Source organism: Orycteropus afer, unplaced genomic scaffold, assembly GCF_000298275.1.
Source record: "Orycteropus afer afer isolate SDZICR_OR568_19922 unplaced genomic scaffold, OryAfe1.0 scaffold00059, whole genome shotgun sequence".
NCBI classification, from domain to species: Eukaryota; Metazoa; Chordata; class Mammalia; order Tubulidentata; family Orycteropodidae; genus Orycteropus; species Orycteropus afer.
The window spans coordinates 1,647,820-1,672,891 of record NW_006921646.1 but is presented as its reverse complement, the minus strand read 5'-3'; the positions used below and the strand labels follow the sequence as shown (position 1 = coordinate 1,672,891).

At 50.4% G+C, this 25,072-nt stretch overlaps 1 protein-coding gene across 1 annotated transcript in view; it reads left to right on the top strand.

The window, feature by feature from the left end:
• The window catches only part of GRM4 (glutamate metabotropic receptor 4), a 141,791-nt gene that overhangs the window by 74,851 nt on the left and 41,868 nt on the right, over positions 1-25,072 (top strand). Inside the window, exons 3-5 of the mRNA XM_007939344.2 lie at positions 16,870-17,005; positions 21,335-21,489; positions 23,863-24,003. Of these exons, the coding sequence (XP_007937535.1) occupies positions 16,870-17,005; positions 21,335-21,489; positions 23,863-24,003 (432 nt within the window). The remainder of the gene's footprint in view (positions 1-16,869; positions 17,006-21,334; positions 21,490-23,862; positions 24,004-25,072) is intronic.

The following is a 25,072-nucleotide window of genomic DNA, read 5'->3' as shown; positions in this document are numbered from 1 at the left end:
TATGCAAAAGCATTCGACTGTGTGGATCATAATGAATTATGGATAGCATTGAGAAGAATGGGAATTTCAGAACACTTAATTGTGCTCATGAGGAATCTGTACATAGACCAGGAGGCTGTTGTTTGAACAGAGCAAGGGGATACTGTATGGTTTAAAATCAGTAAGGAAGTTCATCAGAGTTGTATCCTTTCACCATACTTATTCAATCTGTATGCTGAGCAAATAATCCAAGAAGCCAGACTATATGAAGAAGAACACGGCATCAGGATTGGAGGAAGTCTCATTAACAACCTGCAACATGCGAACGACATAACCTTGCTTCCAGAATGTGAAGATGACTTGAAGCACTTACTGATGGAGATTAAAGACTACAGTCTACAGTATGGGTTACACTTCAACATAAAGAAAACAAAAATCCTCACACCTGGACCAATAAACAACATCACGATTAATGGAGAAAAGATTGAAGTTGTCAAAGATTTCCTATTACTTGGTTCCACAATCAACACCAATGGAAGCAGCAGTCAAGAAATCAGACAACATATTGCACTGGGCAAATCTGCTGCAAAAGACTTCTTTAAAGTGCCAAAGAGCAAAGATATCTCTTTGAAGATTAAGGTGCACCTAACCCAACCCATGGTGTTTTCAATTGCCTCATATGTATATGAAAGCTGGACAGTTAACAAAGAGGACTAAAGAAGAGTTGATGCTTTTGAGTTGGGGTGTTGGGGAAGAATACTGAAAGTACCATGAACTGCCAGAAGAATGAACAAATCTGTCCTGGAAGAAGTGCAGCCAGAATGTTCCTTGGAAATGAGAATGGCCAGACTTTGTCTCACTTACTTTGGTCATGTTGTCAGAAGGGACCATTCCTTGGAGAAAGATATCATGCTTGGTAAAGTGGAGGGTCAGTGAAACAGGGGAAGACCCTCAATGAGATGGATTGACACAGTGGCTGCAACAATGGGCTCAGGTATAGCAAGGGTTATGAGGTGATGCAGGTCCAGGCAGTGTTTCATTCTGTTGTACATTGAGTTGCTATGAGTCAGAGCCAGCTCGATGGCACCTAACAACAACAACAACTGTGTACCTTGTCATCCTGCTAGAACTGGGGAGTTAGGAATGAAACACAACCCCGTCAAAGGGGCTCATAGGCTGATAGAAGAAACTGATAACTTTAATACAATAATAGCAAACACATATTGAGCAAGCAGTTATATGCCAGACACTATTCTAAGGCACTCTGGTAGCATAGTGCCTAAGGCATTTGACTGCTAACCAGAAGGTTGGCAGTTCAAACACACCAGCCACTCCACAGAAGGAAGACTGGGTGATCTACTTCCGTAAATATTTACCACCTCAGAAACCTAAAGAGGAGAGCTAGGAATCAGAATTGACTTGATGGCAGTGAGTGTTTGAGTTCTAAGCACGTTGCCTGCATTAACTCACTTACTCTTCACACTCAATTACAATAAGACAAGGCCCAGAGAGGATAAGTAACATGCCCAAAGTCACTCAGCTAAAAAGTGGAAGAGCTGAATTTCAGCCTAAGCACTGGCTTCATCCTATATGCCCTGAAGCAGGAGAGTTACAAAACTTGAGCACAGCACAAAACACAGGCAAGACTATGCAAGAGCCAGCTGAAGGGGCAGGGTCCAGTGATGAGAAATCAAATGGGCAGCAATGGGTTCCCACAGGGGAGGGATCTGGGATGTTTTGTTGGGGAAGAGGTGGGAAAATTGGGCTCTGGGTTGGGTAGTGTTGGATAGGTAGAGCAAAGGGATGGGCATTTCTGCCAGAGGGACCACCACTGGCAAAGACTTGAGAGTAGGAAAGTATGTGAGTTGGAGAAAGAAAGCAGTCCTGTGGGCTGGAGAGTGGGGGCTGTGGGAGAGTGTGGAGTTGGGAGACCAATGGAAAGAGATAGGAAAGCTGATGTGTGGCCTTACCTCCCCAGATGTGTCAGTGGAACTAGTGGCTTATGGGGAAGGGTTGGGGGCCTTGTTCTGTAAGTGGCTCCTCCAGGGTCCTCAGCCACATTCCATGTTCCAGCCTTGCTCCTGGCCTGAAGAGAGGACAGAACCTTTCTCTCACAACCCCACCATGTGGCCACCTCAGTGCTAGGCCAGGAGTGGGGAGTGAGCCCCAGGAGAGGACTGAGTGGTGGGTGGCCGGAGTGTGAACTGGCACACGGGTCCAGCTGCCACCTGGCCCTGGTCTTGCTATGTGAGTCTTGGATAGACTCCTTTTCCTTATGAACATAACTTGAGAAATGAGTGGGATTTCCTCAGTGGAAGAATTCTGGGCACAGCCAGGGGGTGGGGTATGGGGTGGGGAGGGCCAGGAGCAAGTCGGTCTCTGGGTGCCTTGCTCTCTCAGCTCCCTCCTGCCACCTCCTGCCGCCAAACACCCTCAGCGTCCCTTTTCTATCCGCTCCCCCGCCCCTTTCTCACTTCAAAGGTGTTTTGCCTAAATGGGTCTGTGTTAAGATATTAGGTTGATCACTCAGCAAATTTCCCTCCGCTGGGATCTCACTGCCATGAATAATGCAGCTTTGAACAGCCTTGCCGCTGCCCAGTGGCCTCCTGGGGCTGGAACAGCGGCTCCACTCAGGCACTCACCACTGCCCTGCCAGTCCCACAGCCTGCAGCCTCACCATCCCCAAATGCCTCCCAGGGGCCAGGCCAGTGCACAGGTGGTCTGTTTCTATCCTCACCACAGCCAGCGGTGTCTGGTGTAGGGGTAATGCCATACCCATTTTACAGAGGCAGAAATGGACGTTCAGGCAGGTTAAGCAGGTAGGTGTTTGAGGTGGGGCAGGGGCTTCTCTGTGCCCCAGACTCAGCTTGCATGCCACACTAAGCTAGCTCTCTGAAGCCCATGTCCCTTCCTCTACACCACAGCTGCCCTTGCTCCCCCAGATCTAGACCAGTTACCCTCTGGAAGGGCAGGGCTGGGTGTGAGTAGAGGGTCTGAAGGCAGAATGAGGGGGTTTCAGAAGACCGATGAGGACTTTTGCCTCAATGTATGGTCTGCTGAAGCTGCTTGATACTTGCTGGATACACAAGGCACCACGCCCCCTCCATAGGGTCCCTGAACCATATCATACACTCCCCACCCCAACCAGGCTCACCTAGCTCCAGGGTGCCAGTGTAGAACTGACAGCAAAGGGGAGGTGTTAATGGTGCTACTATGTGGCCCAGGCTCAGAGCTCCAAGGTGTGAATGTCTTGTAAAGTTCTGCAAGACCCCAGGGATGCCTGGGCAGCAGGGGGGCCTCCTGGGGTCTTAGTGTGAAAGGATTGCAGGCAAATTGGGGCATTCACTGGAAAGGCTCAGCTGGGGGCCCTTCTCAGTCAGAAGGTGAGCCTGAGGGGCTGTGCTTGGGCACAGCCCTGGTGGCTGTGTGAGATCTGTGAGGCCCTGTGATGGGCTGCAGAACCTGGAGCCTTGTTGTTGGCACAGTGTGTTGTGATTGATTGAATGGAGGTGGGCATGACTGGGCAGGGATATTGTGTGAGACTATGTCTGTGTGGGGTGATTGTGTGAGGTTGTGGTGGTGTGGGCAATATGAAGCTGTGTGGCTGCGTTGTTGTCTGAGGTTACATTGGGTGCAAATGTGTGATTGGGTGGTGTTTTACACGATTTGTGTACCTATGTGCAGGGGTTTGTGGCACTGAGATGTTTGTGAGAAGCTGTGGTTGTTATTATACAAGCCTATGTGTCTGTGGCTGCGGAGTTTCGATTGATGGTGTGTGGCTGGGTCCTTGTGTCCCTCACGTCCTTGTGGCTGTGAGGCTGTGTGAGGTTGTAGTTGTGTTCATATGTGCAGTGGGCAGGGTTGTGGCTGATGAGTGGAGCTGTGTGTCTGTGTGAGGTTGTGGTAGTGTGTAGTGTGTGATTTCATGATGGTATGTGTTGCCATGTGTGCATATGTGTGTGGAGGCCAGAAAGAAAGCGTTCTGCCTTAGTGTCAGGGCTTCTGGGCCATAGGACAGTTCCCAGGACAGGTCTTGTTTGAGCCTAGAGCCCCTGGTCCTCAGAGCACATGAACTTTACCAGTCTGGGTCCTGACCCCAGTGGGGGGACCAGATAGGTGCCTGTCCTGCCACCTCGTATCCTGCAGCCTAAGCAGCCTTTACCCCCAATAGGCTTTGCCCTCCCTCAGAGGCATTGACTGCAGGAGGCAGAGCCAGACCTTTACAAATGCCACTCACTGCATTTGACCTCACATCAACCCTAAAAGACTCTTTAACCCCTTCTCCATTCTACAGATGGGAGGCCTGAAGCACAGAGAGGCTAAGCAATTTATCCAAAGTCACATAGCTAGGAAGCTGGCATTCTGACCTAAGTCTTTCTGATCTAAGTCTCTCATCCATGGGCCCACTGCCTCCCATGGACCGGAACCACCCTGGCTACAGGCACCCTGGCCAAACAGGGAGGGTGAGTGTTCCATATTCCATTTTGTGTATTTCTCTTTTGGCTGGATTATCTTCAGGCCCTAGGGGCCCAGCCAATGTGCATGGCTATTTTATACTTTTCTACACTTGTGCATCCTTTGCGTGTGCATTTCTTGAGTGCTTATGGCAAAGTGTTTGTGTCTAAATGGAGAAAGTCAAATCCCAACAGAAGGTAGGCCTGAAAGTGAGGTCTGGGGTGTGTGAGAAGCCCGCCCCATGCATGAGCCCTGTGAGAGCAGTCGCAGCATGGTGACTATCAGTGTAGCCCAGAGCTTGGCAGGAAGTAGGTGTCAGGTACAGTTAGTGCTCCATACCTGTGCACAGAGATGTCTAGGCCCTCGGTATGACATGGCTGGTGGTGGCTCAGAGGCGGAGGTCTCAGTGGCTCAGGGGTAAGAGAGGCTCCCAGAGGAGATGGGAGGGTTTGACCAGGTGCAGGTACCCACCTTGGATTCCTACAGAGCCTCAGCTCCCCAAGCTGTCTGGCCCTGTGAGTCAGCACTCAGTCCCTCAACAAGTGTGAATCACTTATCTGTCCTGAACAGGTTCAGGATATGTGTTAGGGCCCATGAGGCCCCACACAGAGGATGCAGACACCAAGGAGGTAACTGTAGCCCAACAAGGGAAAGGCTGTGATGGAGAAGCCAGAGGGTCACCAAATCAACCCGAGGTGGGGAACTCCAGGCTGAGGGAACAGCCTATGCAAAGGCCCAGAGGCATCCTAGGGGAACAGATGTGAGGAAGAGATAGAGACTTGTCTCTCTCTCACTCACTCCCCCTCCCTTCCTCTCTCTCTGTCTCACACACACATGCCTGAGGGTTGTAAGCAGGGAGCAATTTGTGAGATGAAGGTACCTTAACAAAGAAACTGGAAGAGGCTAGAGTGGAGACTGGACCAGGAGTAGGAGGTGTGATAGAGAAGGGTACTAGGCCTCAGCAGCCCCCTTGGGAGACCTGGGTGAATCCCAACCCCAGTGGGAACTGGTGGGAGTCTGCTGGAGAGAGAGGCCCTTACGGGCTCACCTTTCACCATTCTCCAGACTGCTGCTCACCCTAGAGCATTTGCTGGGGAAGAGTGCATTAACTTAACGGCCTGGGCGTCCTCCCTACCTCAGCACTGTCCTGGTCACAGCTCTTACAGCTATGTATCTGCTTCCTGGAACCCTACCATTACAGCTTCTTTTATTTAGGGAGAGGCTTTGTTCTCGGTTGAAAACAAACGGATCACCTTATTAGTCACTAACCCCTCTGAGAAGCTGTTTATAGTCCGCTTCCTGAGAGCAGGTTGGAGGGGGGGGGTGATGAGGAGGCCTGGCGGGACTAGGGAAAGAGAACAAAGCCTGTGTGTTTGTGTGTGTGTGTGTGTGTGTGTGTGTGAGAGAGAGAGAGAGAGAGAGAGAGAGAGAGTGAGAGGGTGGTGAGGGAGAGGGAGAGAGAAAGAAACTATAAAGGTATAAAGGTCCAGAGGTAACTCCCAACCTTCTTCATTCTCTCTCTCCACCTGCCCTGTCCTCCTTTCTTGGAGGCTGGGGCAGCCTGGGGAGCACAGTCCCTTGGGTTTTGTAACTAAAACCCCCCTTTTCTCTCCACATTGGAACTTGCTGCCTTCTCATTTTGCCCTAATGTAAATTTTTCCACCTGATTTCCTAGGGTTTGTCTTTTCATTGTTTTTCTTCTCTTTTTAAATTTCAAAGAGAAAAGGGAAAGAAAGAGGTGGGGAGCTCCTGTCTCTCCTGGCCTCCTGGAACTTGCAGCCACTCTGGCTATGAGAGGTTGGGCTGGAAATTGCTCTGTTCTGCAGAAGGATTTTTCTTGTCCAGCCTGGAGCCCAGGGCCTGAAGCCCCAGACAGGGGCTGCCTGGGGCAAGGAGCAGCCTGGGCGCTGGGGCATTTTCTGCCCCCTCCCTGCTTCCTGAGGATGGCAGCTCAGCTCCCTCCTGGGTGGGGCCCAGACCTCCTGGTAGATCCTGGAGCTGGCAAGGATGGGCCATCATGGTAGTGAAATGAATAGCAAGAGAGTGAATGAGGGACTTTGCTCAGGAGGAGCAGAGGGTGCAGGGAACACCCCTACTGCAGGGGGCCTTGGGCAAAAGCAGGCTTCTCCTGTGGAAGACCTTTTCCTTCTTAGGCTGCTTGTGCTGAGGTGGGCATAGCCCACAAGCAGGGGGCACCCTGGTGGCTAGGGATTCGGGCCTACTTGAAGGGGGTGGCCTTGGAGGATGTGGGAGGACTTCTTAGATGGGTGGAATAGGGGGAGCCATCCCATGGGGACAGGAACTTGCTGAGTGGAGAGGGTCCTAGGCATGATGGGGGCTTAGAGGGTCCCACCTGCCTTTGGCTAGAGGGGAGGAGGAAGCTGAACCTAGGTGCAATATTCACGCTTTGTGTAAATGTATGCCCACTGGATGCAGGGTGCACTTCCAGGCAGGAAACCGGTGTGACTGACTCTCCCTCACTGTCCCTTAGAAGCTGCCAGTTTCCATGTTTTGACCCGTCCACAGCCCGCCCACCCACCATGGTCTGTGCTGATGGGACAGCCAGCTTGGATTCCCAGGCAGTGGAGGACAGAAAAATCAGTTCGTTTCAGCAATGGGCCCTCACTTAAGGGTAGGAGTTACAAGTCGCAAAGTGTTTTCTATTTCTTGGGTCTCAGTAAGCTCCTCAAGAAAAGTCATACCAGAGTTCCCATCTGGCCTCTGCCTCTTCAGTTGTGTGACCCATTTTACCAGCCTGGGCCTCCTTGTGCTCTAGGACAGAACCAGGTGAGTAAGGTGGTGGAGCCCCCAGGAAGAGCTGGTTTCTTTGCTTCATGGACCTCTTCCTAGAAGCTGTTCCATGCATGTTTGCTCCCACCATGAAGTGTAAGCTGCAGGGGAGAAAGGCCTTTCTCCTTCTTACGGCTGCAGCCTGGTGTCTAAACTGTGCCCATCGTATAATAGATGCTCAGTAAACATTAACTGGCTCTGTGAGGGAAATGTAGTGGTAGCATGTGAAGCAGGGGAAGGGGAGATGGGAGGAGTGGGGCCTTCACTTGGCCTGAAGACATGCCTGTAGTTATGTGTGATGTGTGGGGACATGTGTAGTGTGGGCCTGACACCCAGTGGGCTCAGGAAATGTGCTCATGTCAGCAGGAAGTATTGTCCCCTTAAGTTTTCCCTCCTTTCTAGTCTTGCTTCTTTGACTGGACTCTGAGCTCTCTAGATAGGGGTCATGGTCATTGACATTGCTGAAGGACCAGCAGTGCCAGGAACCAAGCAGGGTACCTTCAAGTGAGTGAATGAATGAATGAGTGGACACGCAGACCTACCCTTGGTCAGTGGCATCATTAGGAGGGTGTGTGTAGTGGGGTGTAGACCATACCAGGTGACTATTGTCAGAGGGGGTGACATCAAAATAACTGTATAAAATTTTTGTGCAGTATTTAAGCTGAAATTTATTATTTTTAATAAAAATATCCCTGTAATTAGAAATAACAACAGAACTATTTTTTTAAAATAAATTTTATTGAAATATAATTTATGTACAGTGAAATACACAAAGCTAAAATGACGTGGGTCAATGAACAAAAATATTTTTTGTAAGCCCAGCTTACATGTATCGTTATACCTACTGGGTTAAAATTCTGTGCTAGTTTACTTTTTGAACCTTCAGATGTGCTCCTGTCAGAGCTGTCATTATTACCCAATGACAATGTTTTGAATCATGTGGTTTCATCTGCATGTGCTACAAGCACTCACTGCTGTTTTTGTTGCTGTCAGTGTTTTTATAGTGGCTGATTTTGTCAATTTTTCTGGTGTGTTAGCTATAATATTGTGGTAAGTAGTATTTATGAACCTATATCGATAACCTTTTTTGAGAATGAAGTAGTAATTAAAGAAAAAGGTGAAAAAAAAAAAAGCTTCCACTTAGTTACTAATAATGTTGTAATTCAATAAAGAAAGGTTTTACAAAACAATTTTGTTGGTAGTATTCTTATAATCTAAAAATATATTACATGTAAGCAATATACAGCTATATCACTTATTGTTCTATGATTAAAATTGATAATAAACATTATAAGGATTCTATTGGTTTGCTATTGGAAGAGGTCCTTTGTGTGTGGGGGTGACACCTTGTATTACTGTACTGGGTGACACCAATCCTAGTGATACCACTGCCTTTGGGGAGCACAGTTGGAGGCTAACACTGACACAGATATATCAGCTGGACCTGGACTTGGAGATCACCGGGAAAGGTCACCAGACCACAAATAGAAAGGGCCCAGAGACCACAAAATACAGCAGGAAACCAAGATCAAGTTTCAGGAGAGGAGTCTCTGTTCCTTTCAAGCCTGGTACCTGGAGCCAAGGGGAGGCAGGAGAGGGCTGGTTTACAAAGAGACCAATCTCAGGAGGAGAGAGATTTCAGGGGCTAGAGGGTTGGGAAGAGAAGTTCAGCTCCAGGCAGCCAGGGAAGAAGCAGGTACAGGCTCCAGGTCTACAGCCTCCCTTCCCATACGCTACAGATGCCCCTGGGCTGGAGTAGCTGCGTGACCCTCTTTCACAGATGAACAAAGGGAGGCTCAGGTGTGCCCCTGTGAGTCCTCCATCAGACAGTGCAGCATAAGGACTAGAGTGCCCTCACTGTCATTGTGTCTCAAAATTTTGTCTGGACTGAGTTCCAGAGGCCAGAATTACTAAACACTCTCATTTGCCACATTTCTTTTTCTTTTTCTTTTCTTTTCTTTTTTTAAATAAATAAAAAATTGTGGATTGAGCAGAAGCTACCCTGGGGAGCCTTCCCTAATCCTATTCCTCTTTACCCTTCCCTTGAGGTCACCACAGTCTGAAAGTGGTAGGTTCCTTTGAGGTCCTTTAGTCTTTCAATAAACATTTATTGAGCACCTACTGTGTGTTGGGCCCTATTGTAAGCGATGGGGAGACCACATCTCATGATTTCATGCAGCTTTTCCTTATTGATGTCTATAGCCATAAATAGGGAGTCCCTGGGTGGTGCAAATGGTTACACACTGGGCTACTAGCTGAAAGGTTTTCAGTTCAAACTCACCTAGAGGCACCTTGGGAGTAAGGCCTAGTGACCACCTTCTGAAAGGTCACAGCCTTGAAAACCCTGTGGAGCAGTTCTAATCTGCATATATGAAGTCAATGTGAGTTGGAATTGAGTTGATGACAACAATAGCCCATGAATAGTAAGTATGATTCTACATGGATCATTAAACTACATGAATGGAATGATCATTCTACAACTTGCTTTTTTCACTCAGCTTTATGTTTTCAGGATCTTGTCATGTTGATGCATGCAGACTGTTCTGTTACTCTTAATTACATAATAGTCCATCGTAGGAGTATGTCACAGTTTATCCATTCTTCCGTTGTAAAATATTTTGGTATTTCTGATTTTTTGCTGTTTTAAGCTGTGCTGCATTGCACATCTGTATGTGTGTGTTTCCTTGGTCCACGTGTGAGTTTCTTTGGGTATGAATGTGGAGAGCTGTGCTGGCTTGTAAGGGCTCAGCATGGTAAGCTTCACTGGATATATTCCACCAAGAGCCCTGGTAGCACAATCGTTAAGCTGTTTGCAGCTAACCAAAAGACCTGGTGATCTGCTCCTGTAAAGATTCCCAGAAAAACTAAACTCATTGCTGTCGAGTTGGATCTGACTCAAAGTGACCCCTCCTTGAGTTTCTGGGGCAGTAGCACTACAGAAGTAGATTGCACAGGCTTCCTTCCGAGGAGTGGCTGGTGGGTTTGAACCGCCAGCCTCTGGTTAGCAGTCAAATGCCTTAGGCACTACGCCACCAGAGCTCCTCTGTAGAGATTGTTGTTGTTGTTATTTGCCGTCGAGTCGGCCCCGACTCATAGCGACCCCTCCTTGGGTTTCCAAGGCAGTATCACTACGGAAGTAGGATTGCCCAACCTTCCTTCCGAGGAGTGGCCCAGCAAATCTGATGGGGCAGTTCTACTCTGTCACGTGGGTTTTGCTATGAGTCCACTTGAAGGCAAACAGCAGATACCCCCCCCCCATTGCTTTCCAAGTGTTCTAATTGTCACTGCTTAAGGAGATTGTCCCACTCTCTTGCAGCACAGGTGGGGGTGGAGGGTGGTGGGTGGGGGTAGGGGAGTGGGAGGATGTTGAGGGTTGGGACCAAGGGCAGTTCAGTTTTGGCAGGTGGATGGCACCATGGGGATAGGAATAGTCTGGAACTGGGGCAGGCTCAGGTAGGCACCAGAGCTGGGAGTGGGGCTGGGCACCCCCTCCAGAGGAGGGAAGAGGCCTCAGGTGGGCATGTGGGTACGGTTAGTGGGACCCAGGAATGCGGAGGTGTGCAGTGCCACAGCATTCACTGTGGCATTTAGTCCCAGGCAGCTTTGCCCCTGCTGTACTTGTACTGTGACAAAGCAAGTGGACAGCAGTCAGGGGTCTGGCCTGGATTCTGAAACCTTGAGGAGCAGTGGTAAGAGCCTCATGTGGAGGGGGTTTGGCCCTGCTGCTCTGTGACCCCAGGCAAGGCACTGCCCCTCTCTGGCTCATTCCATTCAGTTTGAGCCAGGAGGTTTCTGAGGTCCCTCCAGCCTTGCTGTGCTCAGATGTTCTTGGCAAGTGGCCATGGCTTCTTGCCTGGCCTGGTGGTGAAGGTGCTGGCTTGGCCAGGATGGCACAGCTTGGAGCCAGTGTCTGTGAGGGGACTGGACAGCTGGGGTGTGGTATGAGGGACTCACCATGGGGGACCCAGGAGGGCCTAGGAGGCCATGAGGAGAGAACCTCAGACTCCTCCATGCCCCTTCCCTGCTTATGGGCCTGTCACCTCTGCTCAGAAAAGGGGAGTGGGCTTGTCCCCAAGGGTATGGGGGATTTTGCTATTATCTTTATTATTGGTAAGGACTCAGAGACTCTTATTTTATTAGATGAGAGACTGTGGGGGCTGGAGGGAGAAGCCTCCTCCCTGGTGGGGATGTTTGAGGAAGGCATCTGACTGCATCCCCCAGGGGTGCATCATCGTGGTTCCCATGATAGTGGAGCTGCTGATGGAGTTGCCAGAGAGGACTGCAGCTGCAGGGGTGGGACATAGGGAGGGCTGGCAGGCTTGATGGGTGACTTGGTTTGGGCAGGTATGCAGAAGAGTGGAATGGGTACATTGGTATGTGTTAGTGTGTGCATGTCTGTGATAGTGTGTATATGCACGTGTGCACATGTGTTCAGGTGTGTGCACCAACCCACCCAAACAGTGGAGGCTGCAAGAGAGGCTCCAACCCTTTTATTTCAGGTGCATGCTGTGGAGTAAATTTTTCAGTTGAATGTGGTGATGAAAAAAGAGAACTTTCTGGAGTGGGGAAGAGGCTGCAGGAGATGGGGTCAGAAGAGGCCCAGTAATCTGGGCCTTCCCTTTCTCTGCCTGAGTCTGTGGATACAGACCCAGATCATAGTGTCATTTACAGCTTAGTGACCTTGGTCAGACTGTTCAGCACCTCAGAGCTGTAAGATGGGAGTATTAGCAACTGCCTCCAAAGTGTGTGAGGGCCTAGCAGCGCCAGGCATGCAGTGGGTGCTCAGTCAGAACCTCTTGGGTTACTCTAGTCCTCTTGAGTGGCTGCAGGGGTGCGTGGGGGTGGGCAGGAAGCTAAGGAAGAGGCCACACCACCACCAGCCCCTTGTCCCCCTATTCCAAGGTCCCCCTAAGCAGTGATGCTGACAACCTGGCAGGCAAAGCAATGGGACACTTGGCTTCTCACCCTGGGGGCAGCCAGAAGAGGGTCTGCTCACTCCAGGGCAGGCATTGTGCTTGAGAGGTGTGCATGCTCACAGCCCCCTATGTTCCCTTGACTCGACCACCCAGTCCCTTCCCCACATGGCCTTGGTCATGACATGTGGCTACTGGAGCCAAATGGCCTGAATTCAAACCAGGTTCTGCCTTTGACTCTCTGTGTGACCTTGCGGAGGCCATTTAACCTTTCTGTGCCTCAGTTTTCACATCTGTAAGTTGGAGATGTGGGAATGATACTGTCCTCAGATGAGGGAATCCATGTAAAATTTGCAGATTAATATCCAGCTTGCATTAGACATGCCATAAATGTTCACTGGTATTACTAAGCTACACAGCTGTGCATAAATGCCTTCCAAACTCTCCTGCAGCAACCCCCACCCCCCGCACCCCTTGTGGTTGCAAGACTATCAAGCCCTCCTCAGACCATGCTTGCATTTCAGGTACCGTATGACTCACATTCTTGCTAACTGAGCCATGGTCAATGCATTCGTCTTTTACCAGCAAAATGAAGCATACAAGATATCCCCTGGGGTGCCTGGTAGGACCATCACACCAAACCTCTTAGAGGGAACATTGCCCATAAATATTACTTAACCTAACAGTTTCTCCTTGTTCCAGAACAATTAACTTCCATCCCCTGGCTCCCTCCCCTTGGTCTGCCCCCTGCCCCTGACTTCTCCTCCCTCCTCCTAGAGCCAGGTGGCTCATCCTCACCCCCATCCAGCCTCCTCCTCTTGTCCATCTGTCTCCCCAGATCGGGGGAGAAATGTTGCAATCGGCCCACTTTCGAACTGGAAAGGAACCATATGGAAGGTTTAGCTGGGAGCTGAGTGCCTGCCCAGGCACCATGACTGCACCACCAATGCTTTGGGTGGCAGGCTGGCTCCCCCTGGCTCTCTCCGTGACCTGAGACTAGAAGGGGTCCTAGTCCTGCCCAAGGACTTGCTCCTTCCCTCCTTCTCTCTTTTCCCCATGAACCTCCTGATGTCCACACACTGCTCCAGTACTTGAGACCTCTTGGTGTCTTAGGAGAGACCTGAGGGACTTGGCCTGTTTGGAAGTGGCAGAAAGTAAGGGGTGTGGGAGCTGGTCAGGGCTGGGGCAAAGAGGTATGGCTGCCTTGCCTGCTGTAGAGAACTAGGGACAGTATGTGTACATGTGCATGTGCACGTCCTGTGGCCTTGGGTCCAGCACGGTGTGCTAGCATAACCCTTCTAGTTAGCGTACCTTGTTTTCCTAGAAATGCTTCACCACCTGGCTGCTTGTATCTCCAGCCCTCTAAGACTAAGCTCAGTGTTACCACCTTTGGGCAGCTTTCCCTGGTTACCACTTTCTTACCCAGAGTGAGGCTGCATGCTGACGCTTTCTCCATGGGGCTGGTGGTGGGTCGTCTTCCTCTCTACATTGTAAGCCTGGAAGTCCAGGCCCACACAGGGAGGTGTTCAATGTACTAGGGCATCAAGTCTGTGCAGGAGGCTTTAGTGGACCATTTGGAGGACCAGGGGTGGCAGCCAGCTGCCCAGAAAAGGTGATTGGTTTGAGGCATTGATTGGGCCCCAAAATGATCCTGTGTGGAATGTGGTTGGGCCATGTCCCTGAGTGGGACCAAGAGGAGGGTGATGGTCTTAAATAAAGGTTCTGTCTTTACTAAGAAAAATCCTTCACTCTTTTCCATCAATTGAGCCCTGACTGTGCTGATCAGAGGTCCTAAGGGTCTCAATCCATGGGGCTCCCAAGCTCTTGGACCCCAGTAGGCAAGGAACTGTATGACTTTGTGCAAACTGCTTCTCTGGGCTTCAGTTTCCTCATCTGTCAAATATGGTTGATGACAGATAAAATAGACTGGCAAATGCTCTTATACCAGGACATCAGGTGGGGTTGAAATACACAAAAGCCCCCCCCCCCCCCTCAGGCACTCAAGAAAGACACTCTGAGGTTGTGAACTGGCTGTGTGAAGTCAAAGTGCTACAAAGTTTCCCAGTGCTTCAGCTTCATGGCTGGGCTTTAAATCCTGGCTTCTTCACTGTGTATTGACTATGTATCCTCTGTTGAGCCTCAGTTCCCCATCTATGAGATGGGGATACAAATAGGACCTATCTCATAAGCTGTGGTGAGGATTAAATGGGTGAATCACTAGAAAGCACTTAAAACAGTGTCAGGCACATAGAGTGTGCTCAATAAATAGCAGTTGCCTCATTTGCGCTGCATAACACCATGCTGTTGTTAGGTGCCCTTGAGTCAGAAACGACTCATCGTGACCCTGTGTACAGCAGAACGAACACTGCCTGAGCCATCCTCACAATCATTGCTACTCTTGAGCCCATTGTTCAGAGCCACCGTGTCAATCCATCTTGTTGAAGGTCTTCCCCTTTTTTGCTGACCCTCCACTTTACCTAGCGTGATATCCTTCTTCAGGTACTGGTCCCTTCTGACAACATAACCAAAGTGTGAGAGACAAAGTCTGGCTGTTCTTGCTTCTAAGGGGCATTCTGGCTGTACTTCTTGCAAGACAGAGTTGTTCATTCTTTTAGCAGTCCACAGTACATTCAATATTCTTTGCCAACACCACAATTCAAATCAATTAATTCTTCTGCATTCTTCCTTATTCATTGCCTGGCTCTCACATGCATATGAAGGTATTGAAAATACCATGCCTTGGGTCAAGTGTACCTTAATCTTCAAAGTGACATCTTTCTCTTCAATACTTTAAAGTGGTCTTTTGCAGCAGATTTGCACAGTGCATTAAGTCATCTAATTGCTTGGCTGCTGCTTCCATCGGCACTGATAGTGGATCTAAGTAAAACGAAATCCCTGACAACTTCAATTTTTTTTCTCCATTTATCATAATGTTGCTTATTGGTTCAGTTGTGAGGATTTTTGTTTTCTTTATTTTAAGGTGTAATCTATATTGAAGGCTGTAGTCTTTGATCTTCGTCAGTAAGACCCTCAAGTCTTCTTCACTTTCAGCAAGCAAGGTTGTGTTATCTGCATATTGCAGGTTGTTAATGATTCTTCCTTCAATCGTGGTGCCACATTCTTCTTCATATAGTCCAGCTTCTTGGATTATAAATTACACATTACACTATGGAGACTCATTTATTCCCACATTACAGATGGGAAAACTAAGATGTAGGAAAGAAAAGTGCAGTGCTGGAGGTCACTCTGTGGCAGAACTGGGATTTGAACTCAGGACAGGCCCTGCTTCTACCCCCCAATTGCTTCTGGGTGATTTTGGGCCCAGTGGCCTGGGAACTGGGCAGACCAAGAGGAGAGGGTCTAGGAGACTAAAGGGGGGCCAGTAAGTGATGGACTGGGCTAGCACCCAGAGGATAGGCTGAAGGGCTGGAGAGATGTGGGGCTTATCCAGTGATGGATGACATAGCAGGAGAGGTGAAATGGGTGGGGAGCAACTGGATCATTGGATAGGGCCTATGGAAGCTGATTTCAAAGAGGGTCTTGGATGGCTTCTATAGGCTTGTGGATGGGTGGGTTGGGGTAGTGGTGGACTTCTTGCTCAAGAGGGAGGCAGGCCATGTGGTCTCTGTCTCCTTCCCCAGGATTCAGCCAGGAAAGAAGTACAGAAATTGGGCCAGAGAATTAGGGGTGATGGGAAGGCCCCCAAAGATCTTCCCCTGACTCCATCAGCGCTTTTCTGTTGTTCTGCCTGAAGGGAGGCTGGGGTGTCACCTCTCCCTTGCTGAGCCAGGGTGCATGGTGGATCTGGAGAGCCCATGCATTAAGGGGCCTGTGAGTCCTTGGGGAAAGGACCTGGAGGAGAGCTGGACCTTCACTAGAGCCGGGCTTGCAGAGTTGCTGCCTAGGAGGGTGGGAACCAGGCAGCAGCCATGTAGGCTGCTCTTACCAAGGGGCCTACTGGTGGCCACAGGCAAGGGACAGGAGCCTCAGGAGGTGTGTGTGGGTTGGCATAGGAGGTACTAATGGCCTAGGGTGGGCAGTTTGTTTTCATTCTCAGATTTAATCTGCCCCAAATCCTTATGACGTGGTTACAATAAAAATAACCGACATTTACTGAGCACTTACTGGATGCCAGATATTGCTGTGTTTATATGCATTCACTCACTTATTTTTATAACAACCCTTTGGAGTAAACTCACAGCCATCAAGTTGATTTGACTCATAGTGACCTCTCTTTGGGTTTCAGGGGCTGTATCTCTACGGAAGTAGATTGCCCGGTCTTCCTTCCGACCGGGCAACAGTCAGAAGACTGTCAGTCTTCTGTTTAGCCTTCAAAGCCTTAGGTACTTCATACGGATGATGTATTTGAGGCACAGAGAGGTTCAGAAACTGGCCAGATATCACACAGCTGTAAGAGATAGAGCCAAGATTTGAACCCAGGCAGTCTCACTTCTAAGAACTATGGTGTACTTTCTCTTACTACTAACCTGTTTTACATAAGAGGACTCTGAGGCACAGAGAACTTAAGTGACATGTCTGGGGTCACCCAGCTTATGAATGGTACAGCTGAGTTTTGTACTGGGGCTGCTGATTGCTCAGCTGCTGCTCAGGGCTAGGAGTCAGGTTAGGAGATTGGGCAGGTATGTGTGCATGTGTGCATATGCGTTGCGTGTGCACGTGTGTGGAGCCTGTGTCTCCCACCAGCCCCAACTGACTGGTGGCCTTCCCACAGGGGGTGTGTGCATTGCCCAATCGGTGAAGATACCACGAGAGCCCAAGCCAGGAGAGTTTGACAAGATCATCCGGCGCCTCCTTGAAACCTCGAATGCCAGGGCAGTCATCATCTTTGCCAATGAGGATGACATCAGGTGAGGACAGGCAGTGACGGGGCAGGGAACTGGGTGTGGATGAGCCTTGGGTCTCGCTGGAGACCGTCCTTGATCAGCCTGACCCCACCTTGGAATCCAGAGGGGGTGGGAGCGGTGAGTGTGTGAGCTAGGAGACCACTCAGGCTGGGGCACAGGCTATAGACCACAGTTAGAGACAACCCATCCTATCCCCCCTCTTTGTTTCCTGCATTCATTCTACAAACCAGGAATGATAACTAGGATGCCTTAATGTAGGAGTGGGGATGGTAAGGCCATGGGTTTGGGTCAGATGACCTGAGTTCCAATGGTGCTCTTCTACCTACTAGCTTTGTGACCTTAAGCAAGTTTCTTGACCTCTCTTGGCCTCTTTTAACTTAAAAAAAAAAAAAAATGCTAACAACACCTGCATGTGATAGAGTTATTGTGAGAATTGAATGCAGGATAGGGCATAGGACTTAGAACATAGGGTCTGGAGTGCAATAGGTTCCCAGTAAATGTTGGCCACCTCTCGGCCCCTTCTTCCTTTTTTTGGAGAGGGAACAGAGGGAAGAGGGCTAGACTCTGGGTTGTGGTTCTGTCTTAGGCACAGACTTGTGGGGAGCCTTCTTCTCTCCCTGTGCAGAGTGGGAGCAGGCAGACTCTGGCGTCAGAACTGTGCATGCAGAAACCCTGGGCCCGCCCAGCTCTCTGCACATCCACCCGTGTCCTGAGTCACAGGCAGAAACTCCGTACTGTTAATAGATGACCTCTGAACACCCTTCCTAATCCATTTCTTTTCCTTCTGCAATTGTCCTTGCTACCATCTGGCTTACAGGGCCAAGATGGGTTAGACCTCAGAGATGCCCCAGTCTGAGGGGGAGACATAACCCTGCCCTCAGGGAGCAGGCCTCCTGATGAGACACCAATCTGGTGGGGGGAAGCACCCCTCTGCTTTCACAGAGGAAGTCGAGGCAGCAGATGTGGTTTTCCTCAGGCCTCCTCCCTTAGATCTGGTCAGAGCTGGCAGGGGATGATGTGCCTTCAGGCCTCCCCAGCCCACCCTTCCAGCCACTGTTTGCTGCCTGGTCTGCCCTTCTATCTCCTCCATGCAGCTCCCTCCTCAATGCTAACCAGAGGCCACCCTGGGCCTGTTCTTTCAAATCCGTTTTCCCAACTGCTGTTTCCAGTTCATGAATACCTGGTTCTGGACGTTTCCAATTCATGAATACCCGGTCCTGGACTCCTGGACTGCACTATAGCAGATTTCCCCCAGGAACATTGCCAGGTCCCTGGATGTGGGGAGGGAGTGAGTTCTGCAAAGTCACTAAGCTCTCAAAAGCCAAATGACCACCTGTCATGGGGGTGTCTTAGGTGACCAAAAGCCAAGGAGGCGAGGTCATTAGAGCCCCTGTTGGCACTCTCAGAGTTGAGCAGAGAGGCAGAGAGGCAGCTTCTGAACACTGTAAGCCTTACCAAAAAAACCAAACTCATTGTCATCAAGTCGATTCTGGCTCATAGCAACCCCCACTGGGTTTCTGAGGCAGTACATCTTTACAGAAGTAGATTGCCCCATCTTTCTTCCATGGAGCAGCTGGTGGGTTTGAACTACTAACCTTTTGGTTAACAGTCAAATGCCTTATCCACTACACCATGAGTGCTCCTTGTAAACTTTACAAAAAAACCAAGCCAAACTCATTGCCATTGAGTCGCTTCTGACTCATAGCCAGCCTTCCTTGGGTTTTTGAGGGTATGTCTATGGAAGTAGATTGCCCAGTCTTCCTTGGGAGGAGTGGCTGGTGGGTTTGAACTGCCAGCCTTCAGGTTAGCAGTCAGATGCCTTAGGCACTACACCACCAGAGCTCCCTTACAGGGTACCCTAAATTCCGACTTTGGATGTTCCTGCTGCCCACTAGTCAGCCAGGTTCTAGGGCAAGAGGGGCCTCTTCTGAGCTCTTTTTTTTTCACTTCAGACCTCAGCCCCTCCACCCTGGCTCCCATTCCCCCACCCAAAGCCTGGCACTGCTCAGTTCCCACACCCCACCCAGATATGCCTCCCACCCCTTGCCTGCTGATTTTGAGGGGCAACTTCAGCTCAGCCATTATTTTTAACCAGTGGCTCCATGGACAAGGTCTTCCGCTTTCCCTAACCGTACCCACATCCTTCCTGGCTTCCCCTTGGCTGTGGGCTAGAGTCCCTGGGGCATTCCCAGACCCTACACATACCCCTCAGCCTGTCTATCCTACTATGTAAAGGACAGATGATGGGGAGTGTAGGAGAGTAGGGAACTGGACATTGGGATAGACCAGACAAGAGATGGTGGTGGTAGGGGGACAGGTAGAACCAAGGGGGATGCTATTTAGGAGGTGAAATTACAGGTCTTGGTGACTGATTTGTTGGGGGCGGTGAAAGAGAGGGAGGAGTCTTTGATGACCCTCAGATTGCTGGGTAGGATAACTGTGGGGGAAGGCAGGGCAGGAACAGGGGAAGGACTGACCAGTTTGGTTTGGGATACATTGAGCCTAAGGGGTAGACATGGTGTTTCCATCTACCTTTATGTCAGGGCACAAGGCTTCACTTTTTGCCTTAGTTTCTCTTGTGCCCTTTGTTCACGAAATGCAAAAAGTACTTCCCACTGACCAAAGCAGATGGGGCGGTAGAAAAAGCCCAGAGCTGGGGGTCAGGAGACCTGGTATCCACTAGGCCTGTTAGCTATGTCACCTTGGACAAATCACTGCCCCTCTCTGAGCCTTAGTTTTTGCATCTGCCCAGTGGTGATGACAACATTCTGTCATGCCCTCTTAGAGACAGATGTAGGGGGGCTCAAAAAAGAAAGAGCTCAGAGGCACTAGGCCCCAGCTACTGGGAGTGGAGGGTTGGGCCATTTGTCCCAGAGAAGAGGTGCCTGGGGGAGGGTGTAGAAGGGACTTAGTTTGACACTCTGAGCAGGCTGCAGGAAGTGTCGTGAGAGGTGGGGGTCATTTCTGGAAATCCATGTGCATTTTCAGAGGCAAATAGAAGTAAAAATAAACCCAAGTGACTTTGCAGGGATAGAGGGCTGGGAGTTCGCTCTGGTCATCTTGGCTGGCCAGACAGAGTCAGGTATTAATAGGGATGTGGGTGTGGGTTCTGAGAGCAGTCCCACCTGCCATTAGTGGTGATCTGGTGGAGTGGGCCTTCAGCAGGTGAGGGGATCCGGGAAGTGTCAGGAGCTGCTTGATGAGGCAGGAGGGAAGGGGGTGGGGTGGTGATGAAAAGTAAGGCTAGCTCAGGCTGGCTGCAACCCCAGGTCCAGGGACTGGAAATACTTGTTTCTCTCTGGAAGCCCCAGGCCCACCTTCTCCAGCTGTCCATCCCCTGCACAGGCCCAGCAGCCACCTCCAAACCTTGCTGTCTGCTTCTGGTTTTTGCTGATGGGACAGACCTGGCCAGTTTTTAGTCTCACTCGCTGTGTGACCTTGGGCAAGTTGCTTGCCTTCTCTGTGCTCTAGTCTCTGAGTGAAAGGAGTTGGGTTGGACAGAGTCTACCCATTCCTCGCTATTTTCCTCCTTCAAGGAAATACATTTGAGGGGCGTTTATTCAGTGTTGATTGAACATCTCTTGTGGACTTGACCCTGTGTTGGGCTCTCGGGTCCCTGCTTTGATTAAGACCACTGCCAAAGCAGGGCTGGGGGTGGAATGGGGTGAGCACCAGTCTTCCCCATAGGATTCCTCATCGTGCAAGGTGGGGAGCCGCTCTTTGAAATGCCTGGACTTTTGGCACAGAGACGTTGGGTGAGAGGGCACTATGGCAGGGGATCAGCATGAGCAGAGTGGTAAATATGTATGGTGTGTGTGTATGTGTGTGTGAATGTGTGTGCATACACTAATAGATATACATGTGAGAACAGGCCAAGGGAAATAGATGTGAGCTTAGGTGGTGTGAGCCTGAGAGGGCAGGGACGGGGCAGATGTGGTTCTAGTGATCTGAGTCAAACATGGGGAAGGTGTGGGCTGGGACAAATATGGCTCTGGGGACAGGAATGGGCCTCGGAGAACACACTGGACTTGTAAGAGGGTGTGGGCTCGGGACAGGTGTGTGTGGGACTTGGGGGGACTGGTATGTGTGGGAGGGGTAACTGTGAGCCAGCATGGGCTAGGGGTTGGGGGAACTATGGGCTTGGGAGCACCAGCATGGGTTCTGGAGCAGCTGTGGGTCTCCTGAGCTCATGTGGGCTGTTGGGGAGGGTCAGTCATGGGCTATGAAAGGGACAGTTGTGGGCTAGGGGGCAGTTGGGGTGTGGGCAGGGTGGGGCAATTATGGACAGACACGGCTGGGCTGGGCTGGGCTGGTGTGCATTCGTTCCCACAGGCGTGTGCTGGAGGCAGCCCGAAAAGCCAACCAGACAGGCCACTTCTTCTGGATGGGCTCGGACAGCTGGGGCTCCAAGATTGCACCTGTGCTGCACCTAGAGGAGGTGGCAGAGGGTGCCGTCACAATTCTCCCCAAACGGATGTCTGTGAGAGGTAGGCTGAGTGGTAGGACCACCCCCCTCACTCCACTACCACTGCCAGCATTGTCTGGATGCTTCCTCCTCATATCCTCCACCCTCTTCCTCTCTTTCTCCTCATCTCCCCACATCTTTTTGTTCCTCTTCATTGGCCCATGGCTCTTATATTCTGAGGTTCTGGGCTGGGGGGCGTTTTAGACCACATTCAGCCCAGCAGGATTCAAATCCAGATACTGGATCTCTCATCCTCCTTTCTCAGGTGTTTTGCATGTGGGAGATATGTGCATGTATGGGAGGCTCATTTCTCAAGGATTCTCCTTTACCTGTCATCCCATCCCTCCTCCCACCTGGGGCAGAAGCCAAGGCCCTCAGCCTGCCTGGAACCCTGCCAGGAACTATCATCAGGCTGTGTAATGGGGGAGAGCATCCCTGCAGAGCTGGCCTGGGCTAGGCAGGCCCTGGGATGGGATTGGGGTTGGGTCTACCCTGCCCTGTACCCCTTCCTCTTGGTCTACCTGTAAAGGCAACAGTCACCCTGGGCAGGAACAGGCTGCTTTGGCCAGATCTGCATAAGGAGCAATGTATGAAGTTTCCATTAATCGCCCTATTTGGCGTGGACCCAGCTACTTTTTCTCCTGCCATGGCCCTGTTCAATAGACTCCAGGGTTGATGGAACGGGGAGGGACCACAGACATCTGCTCCATCACAAACTTTCGAAGAGACTGAGGCCTGGGAAGAGGAGGGGCTTACTCAAGGCCACACAGCAGTATTTTCCATTCACTCTGAAGTGGAGGGAGCCCGGGCAGTGGAAGTTTCCACACCACCCCTAACAGCTTCGAGCCATAATAAACACAAACTAACAATAGCTGCAGCTTATTGGTACCTACAGATGCCAGGCCTCTTACAGACATTTTATGTAGTCTTCCCAGCTGTCCTATGAAACACTTTTTTTTTAAAAAAAATTTTTCTTATTGTGATTTGGGTGAGAATTTGCAGAGCAAATTCACTTTCCATACAGCAGCTCACATACACTTTGTGTGAGATACTCTTATACACATACATTGAGTTTCAGAGAGGTTAAATGAGATATAGTGGCAGTAAGTAACATTCCCCAAACCAAACCAAACTCACTGCCATCAAGTGGATTCTGACTCACAGTGACCCCTTTTGGGTTTCCAAGGTGGTAAATCTTTACGGGAGTAGATTGTCCAGTTTTCTTCCTGCAGAGTGGCTGGTGGGTTTGAACCTCCAACCTTCTGGTTAGCAGTCAAATGCCTTAGGCACTACACCACCAGCGCTCCTTTAGTAAGTAGCATAGTGGCTAATAAGTAGCAGAGCTGAGATTTGAACCCAGGTCTTGCTTGGCAAGTCCCTGTTCTCTCTGGGACATTAGAAAGGCCTTTAGGGCAGTGATTCTCAACTGAGGGTGACTTTGCCCTCCAGGGTACATTTGTCAATGTCTGGAGACATTTTTTTGGTTGTCACAGTTGGTGCTGCTGGTGTCTAGTGAGCAGAGGCCAGGATGCTGCTAAACGTCTGACAGAACAGCATCCACAACAAGGATTTTTCTGACCCAAAGTGACAATAGTGCCGGTCAGACACCTGCCCTAGGCTAATACCCTACCTGATGCAGGGATTTCCCCTATAGCACTTTCACTTGGACTCTTGGCCTCTACTTGGATCCTTACATGTACAGGGAGCTCACCACTTGATGTGGGCCCTGTTGAGCTCTCAGGACTTTTGGCCCCACCCAAGCAGTTCATTCAACTATGGGCATCACACAGAACAGTCACTGGTAGGAAAGGGCATTTGGGAGGAGAAACAAGGCCTTTCACCTGCCAGCTGGCTCAGCGAGAAAGCTCCGTCTGCTGAGAGCAGGGCTGGTGAGTCCTGCAGAGTGTATGGAGGCGGTGTCTGTCCAGGATGGGAAAATTCTGTGCTTGAAGGCGCAGGATGTAGGCCTTGGTCTTGCGATGTGACCTGGGTGATCCCTTGAACTCTATAGTCTGGTGAGAACCAGATTGAAGCTCCCAAGTTTGGGCACCCCCCACCAGCCTCACTCTGCCTTGAGGCTCTGGCTCTAATCCTAGGATCCCAAGGTGGCTGCCTCTCAAAGAAGCCGATATTAGCATTTGTTGGTTGTTAAAAGGCCGTGGAAGCAGCCTCACCAGTGCCCTTCTCTTCCGTAAAGGCAACAGTTGTAAGATTACACATGTTCCCCCAGGACTCGATACAGCTCTTTTCATTTGGAATGAAATGCAAGGCTCCATGTTTCGTTTTTGCCGCCTGAGCCCTGATTCAGAAGATGAGAAGCTGGGGACAGGGAAGGGCCTGGGGGTGAGTGCTGAGGGGTGAGGGCCAAGACCCTGATATCCCCATTCTCTTCTAGGCTTCGACAGATACTTCTCTAGCCGCACGCTGGACAACAACCGGCGCAACATCTGGTTTGCCGAGTTTTGGGAGGACAACTTCCACTGCAAGCTAAGCCGTCACGCACTCAAGAAGGGCAGCCACGTCAAGAAGTGCACCAGTGAGCACCAGGAATGGATGATGGGGCGTGAGGCGGGCCTGTGGGGCAGGTGGGCCGGGCCTGGGGCAGAGCCAATGAATGAAGGCTTTGGGGGACTAACTAGGCTAGAAGGATGAGATCTGAGGGGCGGGGCTGTTGGGAAGAAGCACGTAAGGCGTAAGGCGGGAATGCTTGGCTGCTAACCAAAAGGTTGCCAATTTGATCCCACACAGTGGTTCTGAAGCAGGAAAGACCTTGGCAATCTGCTCCTGTAAAGATTACAGCCTAGAAAACTCTATAGGACAGTTCTACTCTGTCCCGTGGAGTCTTTATGAGTCAGAATAGACTATGGTACCAAACAACAACAAGAGCTTATATCTGAGGGACAGGGAGGCTTAAGGGGCCCGAGGTGGCGAGGTGTGAAGGACTAAGAAAACAGAGAAGTAGGGGCTGCCTGTGCCTGGTGGCAGAGATAGGAGGCCAAGGGGTGGGGCTTTAAAGAGGCAAGGCTTGATGCCGGGCCAGGCTGATTCTGGGTCCAGTACCGCAAGGCCTTTGGGTGGAGATTAGAGTCTTGGAAACCACTCTGGTACCTTGGGTGGCAACCTCAGTGATGCTGCCCTTGTCATTGAGTGGTGCCCTTGACCTCTGACTGCCTTGAGATTCATCTGCACATCCTCTAGGGTGAGCTAACAGAACTGACCTGACTCGAGCTGCTGTGTGGACCTCTGATGCTAACCCTCCCTCTGAGTTCCCTCAATGTCTCAACAAACACTGCTTTAGCTTCCAGGATGTTCCTGGCCCTGTTCTAAGCACAGTGGATATAGCAGTGAATCAAAGAGTGAAAAAAATTCTTGGAGTTTTTATTCTAATGGCAAGACACACAATTAACAAGATAAACTTAAAATACTGGATGTGGAATGTCAGAAAGAAAATATGTAGCAGAGAAAACTAGATGAGAAAGAGGATGGGGAGTGTGTGTATGGGGTGGGGAGAGGGAGTGCAACTTTAGAGTGGCCAGGGAAGTTCTTGTTGCCAAGGTAACATTTGAACAGAGTCCTGGAGAGGAGAGGGAATGAGCCATGGAGGG